This window comes from Zeus faber, assembly GCF_960531495.2.
Source record: "Zeus faber genome assembly, chromosome: 17".
NCBI classification, from domain to species: domain Eukaryota; kingdom Metazoa; phylum Chordata; class Actinopteri; order Zeiformes; family Zeidae; genus Zeus; species Zeus faber.
The window spans coordinates 15,049,711-15,067,703 of record NC_137204.1 but is presented as its reverse complement, the minus strand read 5'-3'; the positions used below and the strand labels follow the sequence as shown (position 1 = coordinate 15,067,703).

General features: G+C 44.2%; 1 protein-coding gene across 1 annotated transcript; it reads left to right on the top strand.

The window, feature by feature from the left end:
* The first annotated feature begins 6,668 nt into the window (after positions 1–6,668).
* Positions 6,669–16,680, top strand: ddx54 (DEAD (Asp-Glu-Ala-Asp) box polypeptide 54). Its single transcript, XM_080017293.1, has 20 exons — positions 6,669–6,822; positions 7,819–7,945; positions 9,433–9,503; positions 9,622–9,810; positions 9,949–9,998; positions 10,101–10,142; positions 10,242–10,337; positions 10,418–10,539; positions 10,671–10,732; positions 11,344–11,475; positions 11,787–11,997; positions 12,198–12,329; positions 12,419–12,640; positions 13,242–13,315; positions 13,442–13,660; positions 14,101–14,252; positions 14,353–14,466; positions 15,284–15,391; positions 15,542–15,636; positions 15,987–16,680. The coding sequence occupies exons 1-20, from the start codon at positions 6,706–6,708 to the stop codon at positions 16,247–16,249; spliced, it is 2,598 nt and encodes an 865-aa protein (XP_079873419.1). The 5' UTR covers positions 6,669–6,705; the 3' UTR covers positions 16,250–16,680.
* Positions 16,681–17,993: the final 1,313 nt, after the last annotated feature.

Below are 17,993 nucleotides of genomic sequence, written 5' to 3'. Positions count from 1 at the left end.
CGTGGCGGTGGTGTGACCTGGTGGCAGGAGCCAGGGGACTGGTGGCCACAGGCTGCAGATGCGACACGTGGAAGATGGGGTTGATCCTCATGCTCTGGGGTAGTTTGAGGCAATATGCTGCCGGATTGACTCTGCTCACCACTCTGAAAGGTCAGATGAACTGGGGCGCCAGTTTACAGGCTCCGTGACCAGCGGGGGCTGGTAGCCGAGTATGCACTGGAAGGGAGACATTCCCGTAGATGAGGATATTACGGTGTTGTGTGCATACTCAGCCCAAATGAGGTAGTTGCTCCAGGTGGTGGGATTGGAGGACCAGGCACCTCAGGGTTGTCTCTGGGTCCGGGTTAACCCTCTCCATCTGACCATTTGACTGTGGGTGCTATCCTGGGGAGAGGCTGACCATTACCCCAATCCGGCTGCAGAACGCCCTCAGGAACCGGCAGTGAACTGTGGTTCCCAGTCAAAGACTATGTTCAGGCACAGTCCAAACACCCGGAACACATGCTGTACCATGAGTTCCGCTATTTTTTGGGCTGTGGGGAGTTTGAGGAGAGGCACAAAACGGCAGGAAAAACGATCAACAATCACCATGATGGCAGTGTTACATTGAGACGGTGGAAGGTGATGAAATCCATGGAGATGTGTGACCATGGGCGGCTGGGAATGGGAAGGGGGTGCAAGAGGCCATGGGGTGTACCCGGGGGTTCTTGTTCTGCACGCAGATGGGGCATGCGGCGACAAAAGACCGAATGTCTGTCTCCATGGTGGGCCACCAGAACTGCCTGCAAACAAAATCGCTACCTGGGTCTCCCTTTCCCTCTCGCCCTAGTGACCACGGTCTTCATTCCCCACTGGACTAGCGCCACAATCCCGGATCCCGAAAGGTATCTGGAGAGTTATCTATCTCAGGGAATTCAAACTCAAGTTTTTAGACCATGGACGGTAGGAAAGGTGGAAATCAAAGCGGTTAAAAAACAGAGCCCAGAGGGCTTGGTGGGAGTTAAGTCTTTTGGACTCCTGTATATAGGCCAGGTTTTTATGGCCGGTCCAAACAATCAATTGGCATTTGGCACCCTGTAACCAGTGTTTCCATTCCTCCAGAGCCCGCTTGACCACCAACAGCTCTGGGTTGCCAATTTCATAATTTCGCTCAGAGGGTGATAGTCTGTGGAAAAAGGACACACAGGGTTGAAGTTTATTGTCCCGACTGTTTTGTTTGGACCCCCCACCCCCACATCAGAGGCGTCAACCGCCACCATGAAAGGGAGGTCAGGGCCCAGTATGGTCAGAAGGTGCAGCAGAGGTGAAACGTCACTTGAGGGTGTTGAATGCCTCCTTAGCCTGAGAGGTGCAAAGAAAATGACGGGGCGCTCCCTTGGTAAGAGTGGCGGCAATGAAGCTGAAGTTGGATGAAAAGACTGTGAAAGTTGGTAAAACCCAGGACACTTTAGACCTGCTTGATGAAGGTGGGCGTTGGCCAATCTCCGACAGCACGGGTCTCCCTGGTTCCATCTGGATGTTGCCTTTCGCGATGACAACGCCTAGAAAGGACACCATGTCAACATTGAACACACTTTTCGAGTTTGATGAGGATGTGGTTGTCGAGGAGGCGCTGAAAAACTTGCTGAACGTGCTGAACATGTTCCTAGAGGCTCTTGGAAAACATGAGGAGGTTGTCAGGGTAAACAAAAACGGACCCGTTCAGCATGTCCCTGAGGACATTGTTGATAAATGCTTGAAAGACCGCAGGGTCATTTGCCAACCCAAAAGGCATTACCAGATATTCACAGTTACGGGTGGGTGAAAGCCGTCTTCCATTCATCCCCCTCCAGGATACGGACGAGATTGTAGGCGTTGCAGAGATCCAGTTTGGCGAAGACTGTTGCCCCCTAGAGGAGCTCAAATGCACTGGACATCAAGATTCAAGATGTTAATTTGTCACATACATGTAGTAAAATGACATCACAACACACCCGGAGGTTATGCACAATAAGTATTAACTGGTCAATAACTAACTGGCACAAAAGCTAACTAAACTAACTGATTCCTAAAACGCAATTCAATTAGTAAATAGAATAAAATAAGAGTAAAAAAAGTTTTATATTCAAAGTAGGAATACAAAATTGAAACAAAAGGAATAGACCATTATGTATATGCAGATATGTGCAGTAAATCACATATCTGCACATATCTGTGCACTGCTGCCTCACTGCAAGAAGGTCCTCGGTTCAATTCCTGCCTGCGGCACTGTTAGCACCGCACTCCCGTGCGTTATCTCCCGATTAGGGGCATTTCTGTGTGGAGTTTGCATGTTCTCCCCGTGCTCACACAGGGTTTCCTCCATGTAACATCAGTAAGGACCCCGACTTAAAACATGCAGAGTATCGCCGTCTGACCAGCTACATTTAAAAATTGGTCTCTGGGCGCATCACTGTATACTGCCCACTGCTCCTTGCTGCCCCCCAGTGGAAGGACAAGTCAGGATGGGATGGGAACCATTGTGACACATGAAAGCATGTGTGTTGGTCGCTGACGCCGCATGAGTGCATGTGCTGTGGTGAGTGTGCCGTGTGACATATAAAGAATAAATAAGAATAAAGAAAGTGGCATGTGAATTAAGTAAGGTAGTGTGGAAACACACACACACACACACACACACACACACACACACACACACACACACACACACACACACACACACACACACACACACACACACACACACACACACACACACACACACACACACTCACACACACACAGTATCGTTTTACCATAACACTGTTGAGGCCTTGGTAATCAATGCAGGGTCAGAGACCTCCTTCCTTCTTCCCCACAAAGATAAACCTGGCCCCAGCCGGAGAGATGGAAGGGCAGATGAAACCAGTGGCAAGGGCGTCCCTGATATACTCCTCCATGTCTCTCGTCTCGCAGAGAGAGAGAAAATCCATCCCCTAGGCGGACTGGACCCTGGGAACAGGTCAATGGCACAGTTATAGGGGTGATGGCGAGGAAATGAAGTGGCCCGCAGTTTGCTAAAAAACCTCCATTAGGTTGGTATACTCAGGGGGGAAAACTTTGGAGGGCCTGGGTATTGGGGAGGCAGGAAAGTCCCCTTCTGAAGAAAAAGACGGATGGCATGGCAGGTGGGACCCCAATCGATGATGATGCCTAGTGACCAGTCTATGTGGGGATAATGCAGAGAGAGTCAGGGAAAAACGAGGATTACAGGGAACTCAGGGGAGTGAATTAAGTGGAACTGGATGGTCTCCTGATGTAACCCCTGTAAAGATAAAAAAAAATGGGCATTTTGAGGTGATCAATAATACCTGAACCTAGGGGGTTGCCGCCGAGGGTTGTAACAGTGACAGGAGGTTTTCGATTGGCTAGGGGGATCTTAAGATGAGTGGCTAACCCAATGTCCATCAAATTACCCACGGACCCCGAGTCCACGAAGACCTTCAGGGGGTGCTGTTGGTCCTCCCAGGAGAGTGAGGCTGCTAGTAGGATCCCAGAAGGTCAGATTTGGGAGCGCTGATGGAGCTCTTCACAGTACCCCTGGGCGAGCCCGACCTTTTCCCGCAATCTCTGCGCAGGAAGCACAGAAGTGTCCAGCACCTTCACAGTAGAGACAACCCCTCACCTTCCGCACTCGCGTTCCGTGTGCGAGAGCCGAGTCCTCCCCAGCTGCATAGGTTTATGGATGGTAGGCGGTGGAGGACTCAGGTAGTGACGTCATGCTGGCTGCCCAGGCTCCGTGTGCTGGCGGTATTGCAGTGGGCCGTTCTCGACGCCTCTCCCTGATGTGATTATCGACCCATATGGCTGCGTCAATCAAAGGATTTAATTAATTTGTAGTCTCACTGGCTACCTTAAATTCTTTAATCTCTTCTGACAACCCGTGACGAAAGGCAGTGATGAGAGTCTCCGGATTCCACTCTCTGCTGTGAGTGTGCGGAAATCAATGGCATAGTCCGCCACGCTGCGGGAACCTTGGTGACGGAAAAGAGAGTCCATTAGCTGCCTCACATCCCCTAACTGGATGTTCAAAAACCCTCTTCATCTCCTCCACAAAACGAGGGTGGCTGAAGCATAGTGGTGATTGCTGATCCCAGATGGCCGTGACCCAGGAGAGTGCCCTACTGGAAAGTGCGGTGATAATGTAAGTTATCTTAAGACAGTCTATAGGGAACCTGTCAACTTGCATCTCAAAAGTCAATGCGCACTTGGTCAGTAAACCCTGACACATACCCGGGTCACCGTTGTAGCGTTCTAGGGTAGGTAGCTGTAAACCTGGGATGGAATGTTCCAAGACAGCGGGAGGAGGTTGACCGGTGGCTGCTGCCACTTGGTAATGCTGGACAACTGGGGACAGCCCTCGCATGCTCTATTAATTGGTTGAGAAGTGTACCGTGCCGACCAACTGCGGCAACTTGGGTGGTCAGAGCCAGGCGAAAACGATTCAACTCTGCTGTTTCCATTCTGGCTCAGTCTTGCGGTGAACTGCAGAGGCAGGAGGCAAGAGGCAAGAGGCAAGTTTCCAAACCAAAATGGAAAAACTTTTCATGTTGTAGTATAACTCAAAAAACAGTGCATGATCCATGAGCAAATGTCAAGACTGAGCAAACAGCCTCAGTCAGGCTTTGATTGTTTGGTTTGATTGTAACCAAACAATCAAACAAACACAGGCGAAACGAGTTAAATCACAATTGCACAGACAGGTTAAACAAGTTAAATCATAATTGCACAGACAATACATTCATGGTGGCCTCTGCTGGACGTTTGAGGAACTGGCAGGATGCGAGCTATTCCTGACACCTTCACTACAGAGGAATCTTATCGTTCTGAATATCAGTTTTAAGACTGTTCTGGCGGTTGTTTGAGCTTTAACAACAATGCCCCGACAGTAGAGCGTTAATGGTTCTGTACCAATTCTGAATGTATTTGCTTTACGTCAGTTACAAAAGCCTCCTACCATGAATTAACTTGTCTTTCTTTCATGATCTATTATGACACTATAGCCACTGTTGTGCCCTGGGTGTACTGCACTGCTCTAATTCAAGAATTTTAATTACAATCTGTAATGGCCAAATGTGATATCACTGTCGTTCAAAAGATGTTAAAAAAATACACTAAAAGACACGTGATAATATGAGTTTCCAGTTTTCAAAAATGACATTTAGCTTTACTTGTGGCTCAGATGTAAAAAAAAAAGAAAAAAGAGTTACATCTCCCCTCTACCAATGTATAAAATGAAGAAGAAACCACCCCACTGACCCTAGAAATGATGATCATCTCCATGGATTTGATATTTTCTACTTACGGTCTTATCTGTCTCCTGCCAATAAAATACACAAGGTACCTCACCTCTTCCTGAGTACAAGAACACTTCTTCCCATTGAGGGTAAGTCCTGCTCCCTGTATTTTGCCCAGCACTGTATACGGTCTTCCCAAGACTCACTGTAGATCACTAGTCAAGGTTTAGCAGCGGAGTGGAGTCAGGGCTGGCTGGGGAGCAGGGGACCAACCTACCCCGACCCAGCCACTGGTAGTGCACTCACAGGTGGTTCAATCTAGCCAGAGTGGGGAGGTATGATCCAGTTGTGGGGTTGAGCTGGTGAGCGACCGGAAAATTGGAGTGCCCTAACACCTCCTGGCTAGATCTGAGCGCTGGTCGTGGTGCTAGTGGTTGCTGGGCAGGCAGTTCCCCCATCAGCTCCAGTTAAACATGAGCCCGGTCAGACCAGCGCCAGGTTGACATCCCCGGTGGAGGGTCATTGCCACTGGGACAGTTAAGTGTACGAATTATGTGTATGCATGGGCCTGTGCTGTCTTTGGTCATTGTTGTTCGTTGAATGTTAAGATGATAGTTGCCCAGCCTGTGGGGACGTGGGTGGCCTGGGGAAGAGGTAGCTGATGAGGCTTTGAGAGGAATAAAGCAACATCTCCACAGCAGTCAGTTTCCTTGTGGGATGCAGAATCACATGTACTGTTATTTGCGTTAAGCTCAGACTTTCATGCCCACAGTTGGTTTTCTATTACATGCATATGAATTAGCATGTATTTCCATTAATGTGTAATTCTAATTGGGTTGTTTTTTTTCCTGTGGAACAAGGGGCTGTTGCATGGCCGAGGGCAAGCTTATAGGATGTGCATTGTTTGGCCAACCCTGCTTCCTGTCCTTAATGGCTAGTGCTGTCATCTCATGATATTGCAGTCATATGCATTTACCGGACCGGTGAGAAGGTGGTGGCAGTTCCCATCAAACTATCAACAAGTTTGCAGAACTGCACAAATTTGAAGTGCTCTGGTGGTAATTACATTGTTTCTTTCGAATTCATAGACTTGCGGCGACTTCCAATTCCGGGGCAAGCAGAACATTGTCTCAATAAAGGGATGTCAGTCAGATCATCAATTGTGAAGATATGCATTTATGAATCAGAGGGGTGCAAAAACATCCAGCAGGGTGCAGGTTGTACAAAGGTCAAAACACCCATCTATCTCTCTATAGCTGGGTGGTTGTGGTTCATACTCCGACCACTAGGCGGCGGCAGCAGCAGCACCAGGTTCCCATGGGTTCCCTGACCCGGAAAGGGAAGCAGAGGAACACGCGTGTGGCTGTGTTGTGGCGCTGTGGCGCCGCTGCGTGTGGACGGGGACGACGCCGACGTGACATCACACCATTGCAACGTTTCTGCGAGAGCTATGGCGCAGAGGAGGAAGAAGCTGACGAAGAGGAAGGGGCACCACGGCCGAAGGGACGACGGCGACTCGGACGGCGGGGAGTTCCAGCTCGCGGCCCAGAGTCACAGCGACGATTCGGTAAAAGGACGCAAGCAGTACCGGTGCCCCCGCCAACACAACTTTAGATTACTTATCAAGCCTAGCGCCAGGCCAGTTGTAGTGATAAGGGTTTTATACGCAATTATGTGTCTCTGAAAGTAATTAATTGAAATCATCCCATATACTGTACATACTGTTTTATGTTATAACATGTTTATATATATATATATACGTGTGTGTGTGTGTGTGTGTGTGTGTGTGTGTGTGTGTGTGTGTGTGTAATGCAAACACGCACGATTCCTACCAGTCAGAAGGTGAATGATTAATACAGAGGTTTATTGTTTCTTTTTAGGTCGTTGGTATGTTGTCTTTTTTTTCCCCAAAGTCCACTTTTAGCCTTATTGTACCCTGACAATTTTCTTCTGGTTTTGTATTTTCTTCATTGTTATGGCCTATGTTTTTAATTTGAGCAGCCGTCACCTGTATATCCATCCATCTAACCCTGTCTCTCTGCCTCTTCAAGATTTCAAGATTCAAGATTTTTTTATTCGTCACATACATATAACATACTTTCATACATACATGCAGTGAAATGTAATGCAACGCACCCGGTGATAGCACACTATGTCATAGGGAAAAAATAAAAAATGTCTTTCTAATAGACCGACTAACTGACTCCTAAAACGTAATACAGTAAGTTGAATACTTATAGAATAAAATAAAAATACATAGAATATATAAAATACAATACAATAAAATGAAATAAGATGGAATAGATAGAGGGAATATGCCTCTGTATATACAGATATACAGATATGTGCATTAAAGTGGCATGTGAATTAAAGTGGCATGTGAATGTGAATAGAGTGAGGTAGTGTTTGGGATATCTTATCTCTCTATATATTATTAATGCTAGCGAAGACATGCAGACTCAACACAAACAGACTCAACACATAAGGGTATGAAAAGCAGCGGGACGCAATATCCAGAGCAACCATTTTGTTGTTAAGATGGATGTGTAATATTTTTTCCCAGACACACAGAAAATTGCCCAATTTTCCAGCGGCGACTGACTGCCCGTCAGATGTCGAGCCAGACACCAGGGTGCTGGTCAGGAACCAAAACAAGAAGAAAAAGAAGTCTGGAGGCTTTCAGTCAATGGGTGAGAACAGGATGCAAGATTAGAAAAAGAGTTCTGGTGGTTGTGAGTGAAATACAGACAGAAATGCCAGAAACACCCTCTTATGTTTATTTGCATATACTGTTTCCAAATGAGAAGTTTATGTAATGTAGGGATAATGCTGGGCGATTTTACCTAAAAATAACATTTAATAATAATATAATAATAAATAAATTGATTAAATATATATATTTTTTCAATCTAATGGACAATATTCGATTTGAACCTTGGATTTTTTTTTTTCCTGTTTTTCTCTAAACAAACAAAAAAGACCAAGGAAAAATGTTAATACATATTCACTTTATTAACACAATACAAATAAATACGTATATGGGTATAATAATAATGGGTTGTTCAAGAGTAATAATAAAAAAAACAGCACCACTTGACTGTCAGTATTCTGCAAAGATTTTTAATCCTTTTGGCCATCCCTGAAAAAACGTGTACAATAAAAATTAAATACAATACATAATAAACAATGATAATACAATTTATGATAAAAAATACTCTCAAACAAAATAACATCCCTTTAACTTTCTTGGAAGCTGTCTGCAGTTTTTACTCGAAGAAGACAAACCTGTCTCCTGGCTCTGGCTTGAGGCATGCTCTTTGGCATGTTGTAATGTTACCCCCCCATACTGAAAACCCTCTCCGAAGGGGCACTTATGTCAGGAATGGAGAGGTATTTCTTGGCCAGATTACTCATTCTTGGGAAGTTAGCTTTATGTCGCTTTCACCACTGCATCATCACATGCATTTCATCAGCTGTTTAATATAACTTTCCACCCCATAATTGTCCATATAGCTCGAAAATAGTTCGATTTTTGCGAGACAGTCCCGCATTTTGGCCAGTTGCCCAATATCCCGCAACCAGATGGTATGTCCCACATTTTGATCAATTGAAGCTTGTGAATTTAAATACACATTTCTATCATATTGACATTTATTCCCATGTATGCTGTGCAGAGTCAGCACAGGAGCAGCTGCAAAACTGAATAATTGAACTGAAAATGTATTTCTGGAAAAAAAAATCTGCCCAGTCTATAACTTTTTTTCAATCGCGATTTTTGCGGTTCCATTTCACTATCACAATTTGCCAGCACGATGCTGGGCTGTGCGATATTTTGATATGATATTGTATTGTGACATGAAACTGTAATTTTGGTTATCGCTATATGGTAAAATGTTAATGTTATGTTAAGCCTGCATTACAGTAAAGTAATACATATTTCCTAACTTCATAGTCTGTTCTAATCAATGCCTCTGCCTTCTTGGTTACACTATTCATTACTAAGGATTGTTTGTCAAATATTTATTGTGTGTAAGTCTTATCAAAGCACCAAGAGTCATTCTGTAAAATGTTGTTAAATTAATGTTTTAGTTGAAAACATATTATGATATTTGATTTTGTCAGTAGTGCACATGTGTGTAATGCGATGTTTACACAGTATGTATCTATATTGTTTCAGGTCTCAGTTTTCCAGTCTATAAAGGGGTCATGAAGAAGGGATACAAAGTGCCTACTCCCATCCAAAGAAAGGTTAGCCAGGGGTGGTGCAGACACCTCAGCATCACATACTCTAAATATGTAAACCGACAAGCGGTGTAATATCCCCCTGCTGTGGTATTTCATATTCTGCCTCTCTCCTGTCTGCCAGACGGTCCCAGTGATATTGGATGGCAAAGATATCGTAGCCATGGCGAGGACCGGCAGTGGTAAGACGGCTGCGTTCCTGGTGCCCATGTTCGAGAAGCTCAAGGGACCCCAGGCTCAAACTGGAGCCAGAGCTCTGATCCTGACTCCCACCAGAGAGCTCGCCCTTCAGACCATGAAGTTCACCAAGGAGGTGGGGAAGTCCGCCTGCTTTTTGCTGTTCATTGCTTAATTAGTTTTTTCATTTTCCCTCTTTTACAATATAAGACTTGTGATTTCTCATTAATTGCATTTATAAAAAACTCAAGTTGTGCTTTCTTTGTTGTCACAGTTGGGAAGATTTACAGGCCTCAAGACTGCTCTGATCCTTGGTGGAGACAGGTGAGACAAATTTATGTACAATCTCTTTTATTTTTTATCAAGTTTACGTACAGTCTCTTTAATATTCATGTTTTTTGAATTATTATTTTCGACTCCTTCCAGCATGGAAGATCAGTTTGCTGCTCTCCACGAAAATCCCGACATGTAAGTCAGAGCACAGCATTTTATTTTTTCGCGGACATACGAACTGTTAAGTGGGTCCTCGCCTGAGTTGTGTTGTTCATTTCTTTGCCTCTCTTCCAGAATCATCGGCACCCCCGGCCGTCTCATGCACGTCATCAAGGAGATGAACCTGAAGCTGCAGTGTGTGGAGTACGTGGTGTTTGACGAGGCGGACAGGTAGGACACGGAGCGTCTGAATTAATTCTCGTTATCGGATCCAGTTCTAGTCGTGATTTAACACTCCCGTTCACCTTTAGGCTCTTTGAAATGGGTTTCGCCGAGCAGCTGCAGGAGGTCATCAGTCGGCTTCCAGACAACAGGCAGACTCTTCTGTTCTCTGCCACCTTGCCCAAACTTTTGGTGGATTTCGCCAGAGCAGGTCAGGCCAATGTTTTATCCTATGTTTTGACCCCTGTGCATGCAACGCCACGGTCGTGGTCTTTTCATAGCAGCTCGGTATGTCAGGGCCCCAATTCTGAAATCTATAATTGATTGCTCATTTGTTTCCAGGTCTGACAGAGCCAGTGCTCATTCGTTTGGATGTGGACACAAAACTTAATGAACATCTAAAGGTACGAGGACAAGCACACTTCATTCTTATTTGGCGTCTCAAGTGGTTTTGGTTCTAAACTTATCAAAAACCTTCAAGATTCAAGAGGTGTATTTGTCGCATACATATACATACGTTCATACAAATATGCAGTGAAATGTCTCTGCAACGCACCCGATGATTATGCACAATAGTTACTAAACCGAACATAATAGCTACCTAATTCCTACCTAACTAATGAACTGAAATGAACTGATTCCTAAAACGTAATGCAGTTAGGTAATGGAATAATATACATAAAATACGATATAAAACGGATAAAAATACTAAAATGTGGATCATAAACGAGGAGTGCCTGTGCAGGCTGCCGCAACGGGCGGCGCCACGTCACAGGACCTTTTAAGGGTATATTGAAAGAGCAATCCTGTGTGAATATTTTTCAGCAACTTAGAAAAGGAAGTTTTAAGCCCAAATTGGTAATTGAGCGAGCCGATGCTGACAATATTTGGACAAAGTTTTTCTCCACTGACTATCATAGACCATCTAAGTGTTTGTATCCAAGACCATCCAAGCCCTGTTTTTTTCCGCTGTTGTCCTTTCATAATCGTTGCATTTCCCCGCTCTTCCCGTTAGCTTGCGTTCTTCCACCTGCGTATGGACGACAAGCCGGCCCTGTTGCTTCACCTGCTCAGGAACGTAGTGAAGCCCCAGGAGCAGACGGTCATTTTTGTTGCTACCAAACACCACGTGGAGTACCTGAAAGAGGTGAGACCGAACAGGGTTATGAGTGACACCTCGGTCTCCCATTAGATAAATGTATAAGATAAGGAGTTAAGACAATTCTGCGCCTGAAAGGACTTGGACCCGTTCGCCCCAGGTGGTTTCTGGGTCTACGTCCGTCTCACAGAAATTACGATTGTAGAAAAATTTGAACTTCTGTGCATAAAATGTTTCACCTTGTGTTATGTCCAACCTCTCTCCGCTTCAGTTTTTAACTTCCGAAACCGATTCATCAAATTCAGCTTTGTTGTTCATTTAAAAGACTCAAGCTCGTTTGTTCTTGTTTCTTTGTCCAGCTGCTGTTGTCGGAAGGCGTGGAGTGTGCCTACATCTACAGTGCTCTGGACCAGACGGCCAGGAAGATCAACATTGGGAAGTTTGTCCACAGAAAGGCCATGGTCCTGCTGGTGACGGACGTGGCAGCTCGCGGTATTGACATCCCCCTGCTGGACAACGTCATCAACTACAACTTTCCCTCTAAAGCCAAGCTTTTCCTGCACAGAGTCGGTGAGCCGCTCGAACATTACAAAGACGGGGTTTGAAAGGTTGAGTCTGTAGTCTGGGAAGCATGTAGAAAATAGGTTTGCAAGAGTCAATAAGAAGATTTAATTTAGTTGGGGGAAAAAAAAAATTACATTCTGTATTTTCATCATGTTGGTGATATTTTGACATGTTTTGACTGATGATATCTTGTCATTCCCTCTCAGGCCGTGTGGCGCGTGCGGGCCGCAGTGGCACAGCCTACAGCCTGGTGTGTTCAGATGAGGTGCCTTTTATGTACGACCTGCATCTCTTCCTTGGAAGACCTCTGCAGCTGGCCACACCCGGACACACAGCAGGTACGTTCCGCCGAACTGCCAAGACGTCGATGGACGGGAGCCGGATTCCTTCGTCCGGCCACGACTCAAACCTCCTCCCTATTCTCCAGATTCGGACGGGGTGTTTGGCCGGGTCCCTCAGAGCATTTTGGACGACGAAAGCTCGCAGATGATTACGGCCCATGAGAACTCCATCGAGCTGAAGAGTCTCCATCAGATTTCGGAGAACGCTTACAAGCAGTACCTCAAGTCCCGGCCGAGCCCCTCGTCCGAGTCTTTCAAGCGGGTCAAAAACACTGATCTGTCCGGCATGGCTGTCCACCCCTTTTTAGGTCAGTCTGGATAAGGATATGATAAGATACAACTTAATTGATCAACTTAATGTAGGTGTTGCAGCAAGAGTCAACTTAATGTAGGTGTTGCGGCAGCACAAGTTGGCAGAACTTACAAAGAGACGCAAATAAAATATATGTGTAAATATAAACAGAGGTTTAGAGGTTGATTTGTGAGTTTAATTTTGGCAGGTGGTGGGTACGCTAAAGTAAAGTACCAGTATGTTACATAAGTAAATAGTACAAAGTAATTATATTTGATGATAGTACTAGAAGCAAATTGTATGTTGAAATATGGTATCGTATGTCGGTGTAGTATATGTATAAAATATATGGTATCTATAGTATGGTAAGACAATAATAGGATAATAGTTATAATGGTAAAAATAATGATAATTATAGTAGTAGTAGTAATGATAATACTATTCCTAGTGCTAATAATATATCATTCAAACTGCAAAAAAAAAATAGAACACTTTGTGGAGAACAGAAATGCTGCTGTTGGGGATGATGGATGTGGAGACAACCAGTAAATTTGGTACCAAAGTTAGAAACCTATGTTGCTGAAGGTTTTGTATTCATTATCTAAAATTTGTTTCAGCGTCAGGGACGGGGAACATGGAACTGGAGCGCCTCCAAATAGTCGATGCTATCAAGGGTTACAAATCCAAAGCCGTGAGTCTTATCACAACCCGTTGAGCAGACTGAGGCAGATGCCGTGGCAGGTGTTTAAAAACACTCACAAACATAATAAAACACCACTCCTCCTCCTCCTCCTCTGTCGTCTTCTTCTTCCTCAAGACTATATTTGAGATTAACTCCCACAAAAAGACGTCGGCCTGCGAGGTGATGCGGGCCAAGCGCTCCAAGGACACGCGGCTTGTGGAGAAGTTCAGCAAAAAGAGGGAGGAGCTTGTGGCGGAGAGCAAAATGCAGCAGGCGGCTGTCTGCCCCCCGAACCCCACCCAGACGGCCATGGAGGACCAGGGGGACAGTGAAGAGGAAGAGGAGGCCCTACAGGTAGCACAACCTCAGCACTCAGCTTATTCGTGTGTTTTTTTGATGGGTGATTGTGTTAAAAAACGGTAAATTAGCCAGATTTTTTTATGGGGGGACAAAATGAAAAATTTTAAAATAAAAATTTTCTTTCCCTTATTCCTGCAGCAGGTTTTTATTTTTTATTTTTTTTATAATAGCTAAGCAAAACACACAAACACGATCAACTACAGCAAGCGATGGGGTACACAGTAATGAAAGCTCAAGACAGTTAAATTGATATTATAAGTGTATAATAATAATAATAATAATAATAATAAAAACTTGACTGTTGTGCATGATTCTGTAGCCTCTTAATTTGACTTTAATACTTTTCCACGATCAAGATTTTGCTGCGGTGTTTTGTGCTAGGACTTGTGTTTCATCACTGTTCATCAAGTTGTGGACGTGTATCTTTTCACTAGGTGGTGTTTTCAAAAGTGGTCGGTGCAAAGAGGAGAAGACCACAGGAGGAAGGGGAAGCAGAGAAGCCAAGCGTGAAAAGGAGCAAACAGACCACCAAGGATGAAGAGTATTATGTTCCCTACAGACCCAAGGACTTTGAGTCTGAGAGAGGGTAAAGAAACCAGTAAAAGATGGAGCCTGTCTGAGGCAGCGTCTCTGATAAAAGCGTTTTCTGATTGTGGTATTTCTAACTCTTAATATTTTGTCCTCAGGTTGAGTCTCAGAGGGGAGGGCAGTGCGTTTGAGCAGCAGGCCTCCTCTGCCGTGCTGGACATGATGGGAGATGAGGGGAATAAGCTTATCCAGCATAAAACTATCATGAAATGGTGAGAGTACACACGCACTCTATCCGGTTGCGTTCCATATTTCCTTAAATAGTGACCGGGGCCTTTATTTACCTCAGCTGCAGAGGCTACCAGGACTTTATTGGAGGCAGGTTTTATATTAGAGGCAGGGTTTTCTATCTAAAGCCAAACCAAAACTATTTCTTAATTATATATCAAACTTCCGTCTGGGTGCCATGCTCCTCAAAATAAATACTTCAAAAATAAAAACACTCTGTTTTTATTTGAAGAGATTTCTTTATTTTTCCATTTCTCAGCGCTCATTATTATTTTTTGTTCTGACATGGCAACGGCCAGGGCGCACAGTGGATCGGAGATTGCTCTCTTTATTAGGCAATCCACTGTCCTGATCCAAAGCGGAATGTCCTTAAGTTGGGTTTAAAATGTTCGTTTCATACAAATAAAAACAAACACAAACAAATATATCTAAAATGAAAATGCAGGTAACCGGAATGGGAACTGGCACGGTGTGCCTTTAAAACTCCAATTCTCTCAGTTAGGTTTATGTTTAACACAATGAGTGGCACAATTCTATAGTTGAATTGATCAATTTAAAGCGGTGTAAATGTACATTATGCTTAACTGGCATGCACATTATATAACAGGCACTGGGAGTTTAACACTGCAGCAGCACTTAATTTGGTTGTGTCAACCACACCCCCGGCATTTATTAGTCTCGGTTTTTATTTGAGTACCGGTTTATATTTGGGGAAATACGTACAACGAGATGCACAGCTACCGGGGTTACCATGTCCTTTTAACTCCCTTTTTAACAAATGTTTATTATTATGATTTGTAGGGATCGTAAGAAAAAGCGTTTTGTAAAGGAAACTGGCAGAGAAGACCAAAAGAAGAAGTTCAGAACGGAGACCGGCCTGGTGGTCAGCAACAAGAACAAGAAGAACTTGTATCCTTTTCACCATCAGCAAATTCAATGGAATCAGGAGGCAACTCTGATCTGTCATCTGTCTGCATTGTTTGGTTTGTAGAATTGTTCTCATTAGGGCTAAGGACATTTTTTTATTAATAAATAAATACAACTTTAACCGTGCCTCAGTTACGAGGAGTGGAAGAAAAAGTACAGGGTGGACGACGGAGGCGTGGACTCGGATGAAGAGGCAGGAGGAGGAGGAGGAAGAGGAGGAGGAAGAGGTAGGAGCACATCTAAGCTCTCAACCAAGGGGTTGGGTATTACATGGACTTTCCATAAGAGAATTCATTAAATGTCTGATTTTTACACTGGTACCATGGCCGCCCGGTCCGTAGACAGCATATTGTGTATATTCAGGTCAGGTTTGTGAATGCACAAATCTGGAAGGAAATAAAATTTGAATCCATCGAAAAAGCTAGATGTGAACTTCAGATTGAACTCTTTAAAGTCCTGTCTTCATAAACCAGTTAGCATATAGAAGAAGGGTCTCAACACGGGATACTACTTCTGTTATTTTGAAGGCCACGTCGTAATATGTGGCAAAAAATAATAATAATTTGATGTTTTCCAGGTCGCGGCCGAGGCAGGCGAGGCCCCCCGTCCAGGCGCTCCGCCGGGCCCCAGCAGACGCCGGGGGGACAGAGGGTTCGCTCCGAGCTGAAGAGCCGCGAGCAGATCCTGAAGCAGCGCAAGAAGACGCAGAAGCAGCAGTTCCTCCAGAGCGGAGGCCTCAAGAAGCTCCACGGGAGGAACAAACAGCGGTTGAACGAAGTGAAGACTTCCGGCTTTGGACGGGGTGCCACCAAGAAGGGCAAAATGAGAAAGAAACTTTAAAGCAGAACGTAAAAGAAAGATAATAGAGGAGATGGGCGTCACGTGCGGTTGAGAAATAAGTTCTGTATTTGACATGTATGTATGTATGAGAGTGATGGAGCCACTTAATACATTGTTTTGAATTCAAAGGGCTCTTTTACCCATATTGTGCAGGTATATATCACTTAATAAATAAGTTAACATTTTGAATGTGGATGAGTTTGTTGAAGGCTGTGCCCTAGAACCCCTTCCTTCGGTCTCCCTGTTATGTTCTATGGGCCTTTGGCATTTGAAAAGTACAAGTAATGCATTCCACAGGCAGGAAGTAAAGCGTTGATATAAATGTCAAGCAGATGCCGACTATTAGGTAAGGTATAAACAAGAATCTTAATTACAAACGAATGACAATAAATGTGCATTATGCGTTTGAACTGCGTATACGCAGAACACAATCAGACTTTACTCAACAATAAATCGAATTATGTGTAATTGTATTATGTTTGCCATGTGCCAGTGTGTTGTGATGCCCGGCACTGACCCTGGTGACTTGCCTTTTTTTTTTTTCAAGGTGGTTCTAATGTGCCAGCAGGGGGCGCACCAGGACCACAGCGCCGTTGGGAGCAATTAGTCTCTAAAGGACTGATGTGTTCCTCTTGCTCAACCTCTCTCCGAGTTTAAACTCAACAACCTGGCTACAAGAAGTTGTGGGAAAAGATCAAGACATCAAAGGTGTAGAGTGTTAACTATTGGGAGTTTTTTTTTAGAGGAAAGTGTGTCAGGCTATACAATTATAATTACAGCTTTGTAAATCCCTCAGGTGCTGAAGTGGTCAAGGATACAACTAATATTTTCCTTGGGTGAATTGCTTTTCCAGTCTGTATTCGCACAAGGATGATTTATTAGGTTGGGTTAGTGTGTACCATTGTTGGCCAGGTAAAAATGTGTAAAAAAACAAAACAAAGTACCCTGTGGGGAAAGAAAGAAAATTGCCACGAAAGTAACTATCTGATACTTCAGCAAAATCCAATACCTTGCTGCATGGTTTGAGGAGTTCAACTGAAGTTTCAAGACTCAAATAATACAAATCAAAACAAGATAAAGCGACATTGTGTGAACAAATGAGTTGAGGTTGAACATGCAAGGATGAGTCAGGATATAAAAGCACATGGTTCCGTGTATTCGTTTTACTTTTGAGTATCAACGATCAAACGTTATGTATGACTAATAACTGTACAGAAGGAAGTAAAATAAATCTCTGGCATTTATATTGAACGTATAAAAAATATCTATATTATGGGAAGACTAGCATTTTATCATTTATTCAACAATGCTTAGAGTGTAGGAAAAGTCTTTACCACCCACTTTGACTCAGCCCGGCAGTCCCTGAAACTAAATCTCACTAAAAAAGTACTAGTAAGGTCATTTATCCCGCATGTCAGCAATAAATCCTTTCTCATACTGTGGCCTTAGTGAATACTCGACTGATTGACCAGAGGGTGTCTGTTAAATTAGGATATATGGACACCTACTAAGTACTTCCAGTCAAACGGTCTGTTTTTCATTATAAATCAATACGCTGGATACATATATCTCACCCATCTAACATGTTGCAGTGTGGTCTACCAGTCCCTGGCATTGGCTGCAGAACAGGCCTCCTCTTCACCACACAAGGACAATAGCAGCACACAGAGCTTCTTTACCATCGCTAAAGAGGGCTTTGCCACTGAAACTAACATTCCACATTTCCTACATCACACAGGTTAAA

Bases quoted from the DNA above. Each gene is read 5' to 3' on its own strand.
- ddx54 (XM_080017293.1), top strand. From the start codon at position 6,706: ATGGCGCAGAGGAGGAAGAAGCTGACGAAGAGGAAGGGGCACCACGGC. The intron at 10,143-10,241 runs GTAAGTCAGAGC...CCTCTCTTCCAG, and splicing joins CTCCACGAAAATCCCGACAT to AATCATCGGCACCCCCGGCC. The intron at 11,998-12,197 runs GTGAGCCGCTCG...ATTCCCTCTCAG, and splicing joins GCTTTTCCTGCACAGAGTCG to GCCGTGTGGCGCGTGCGGGC.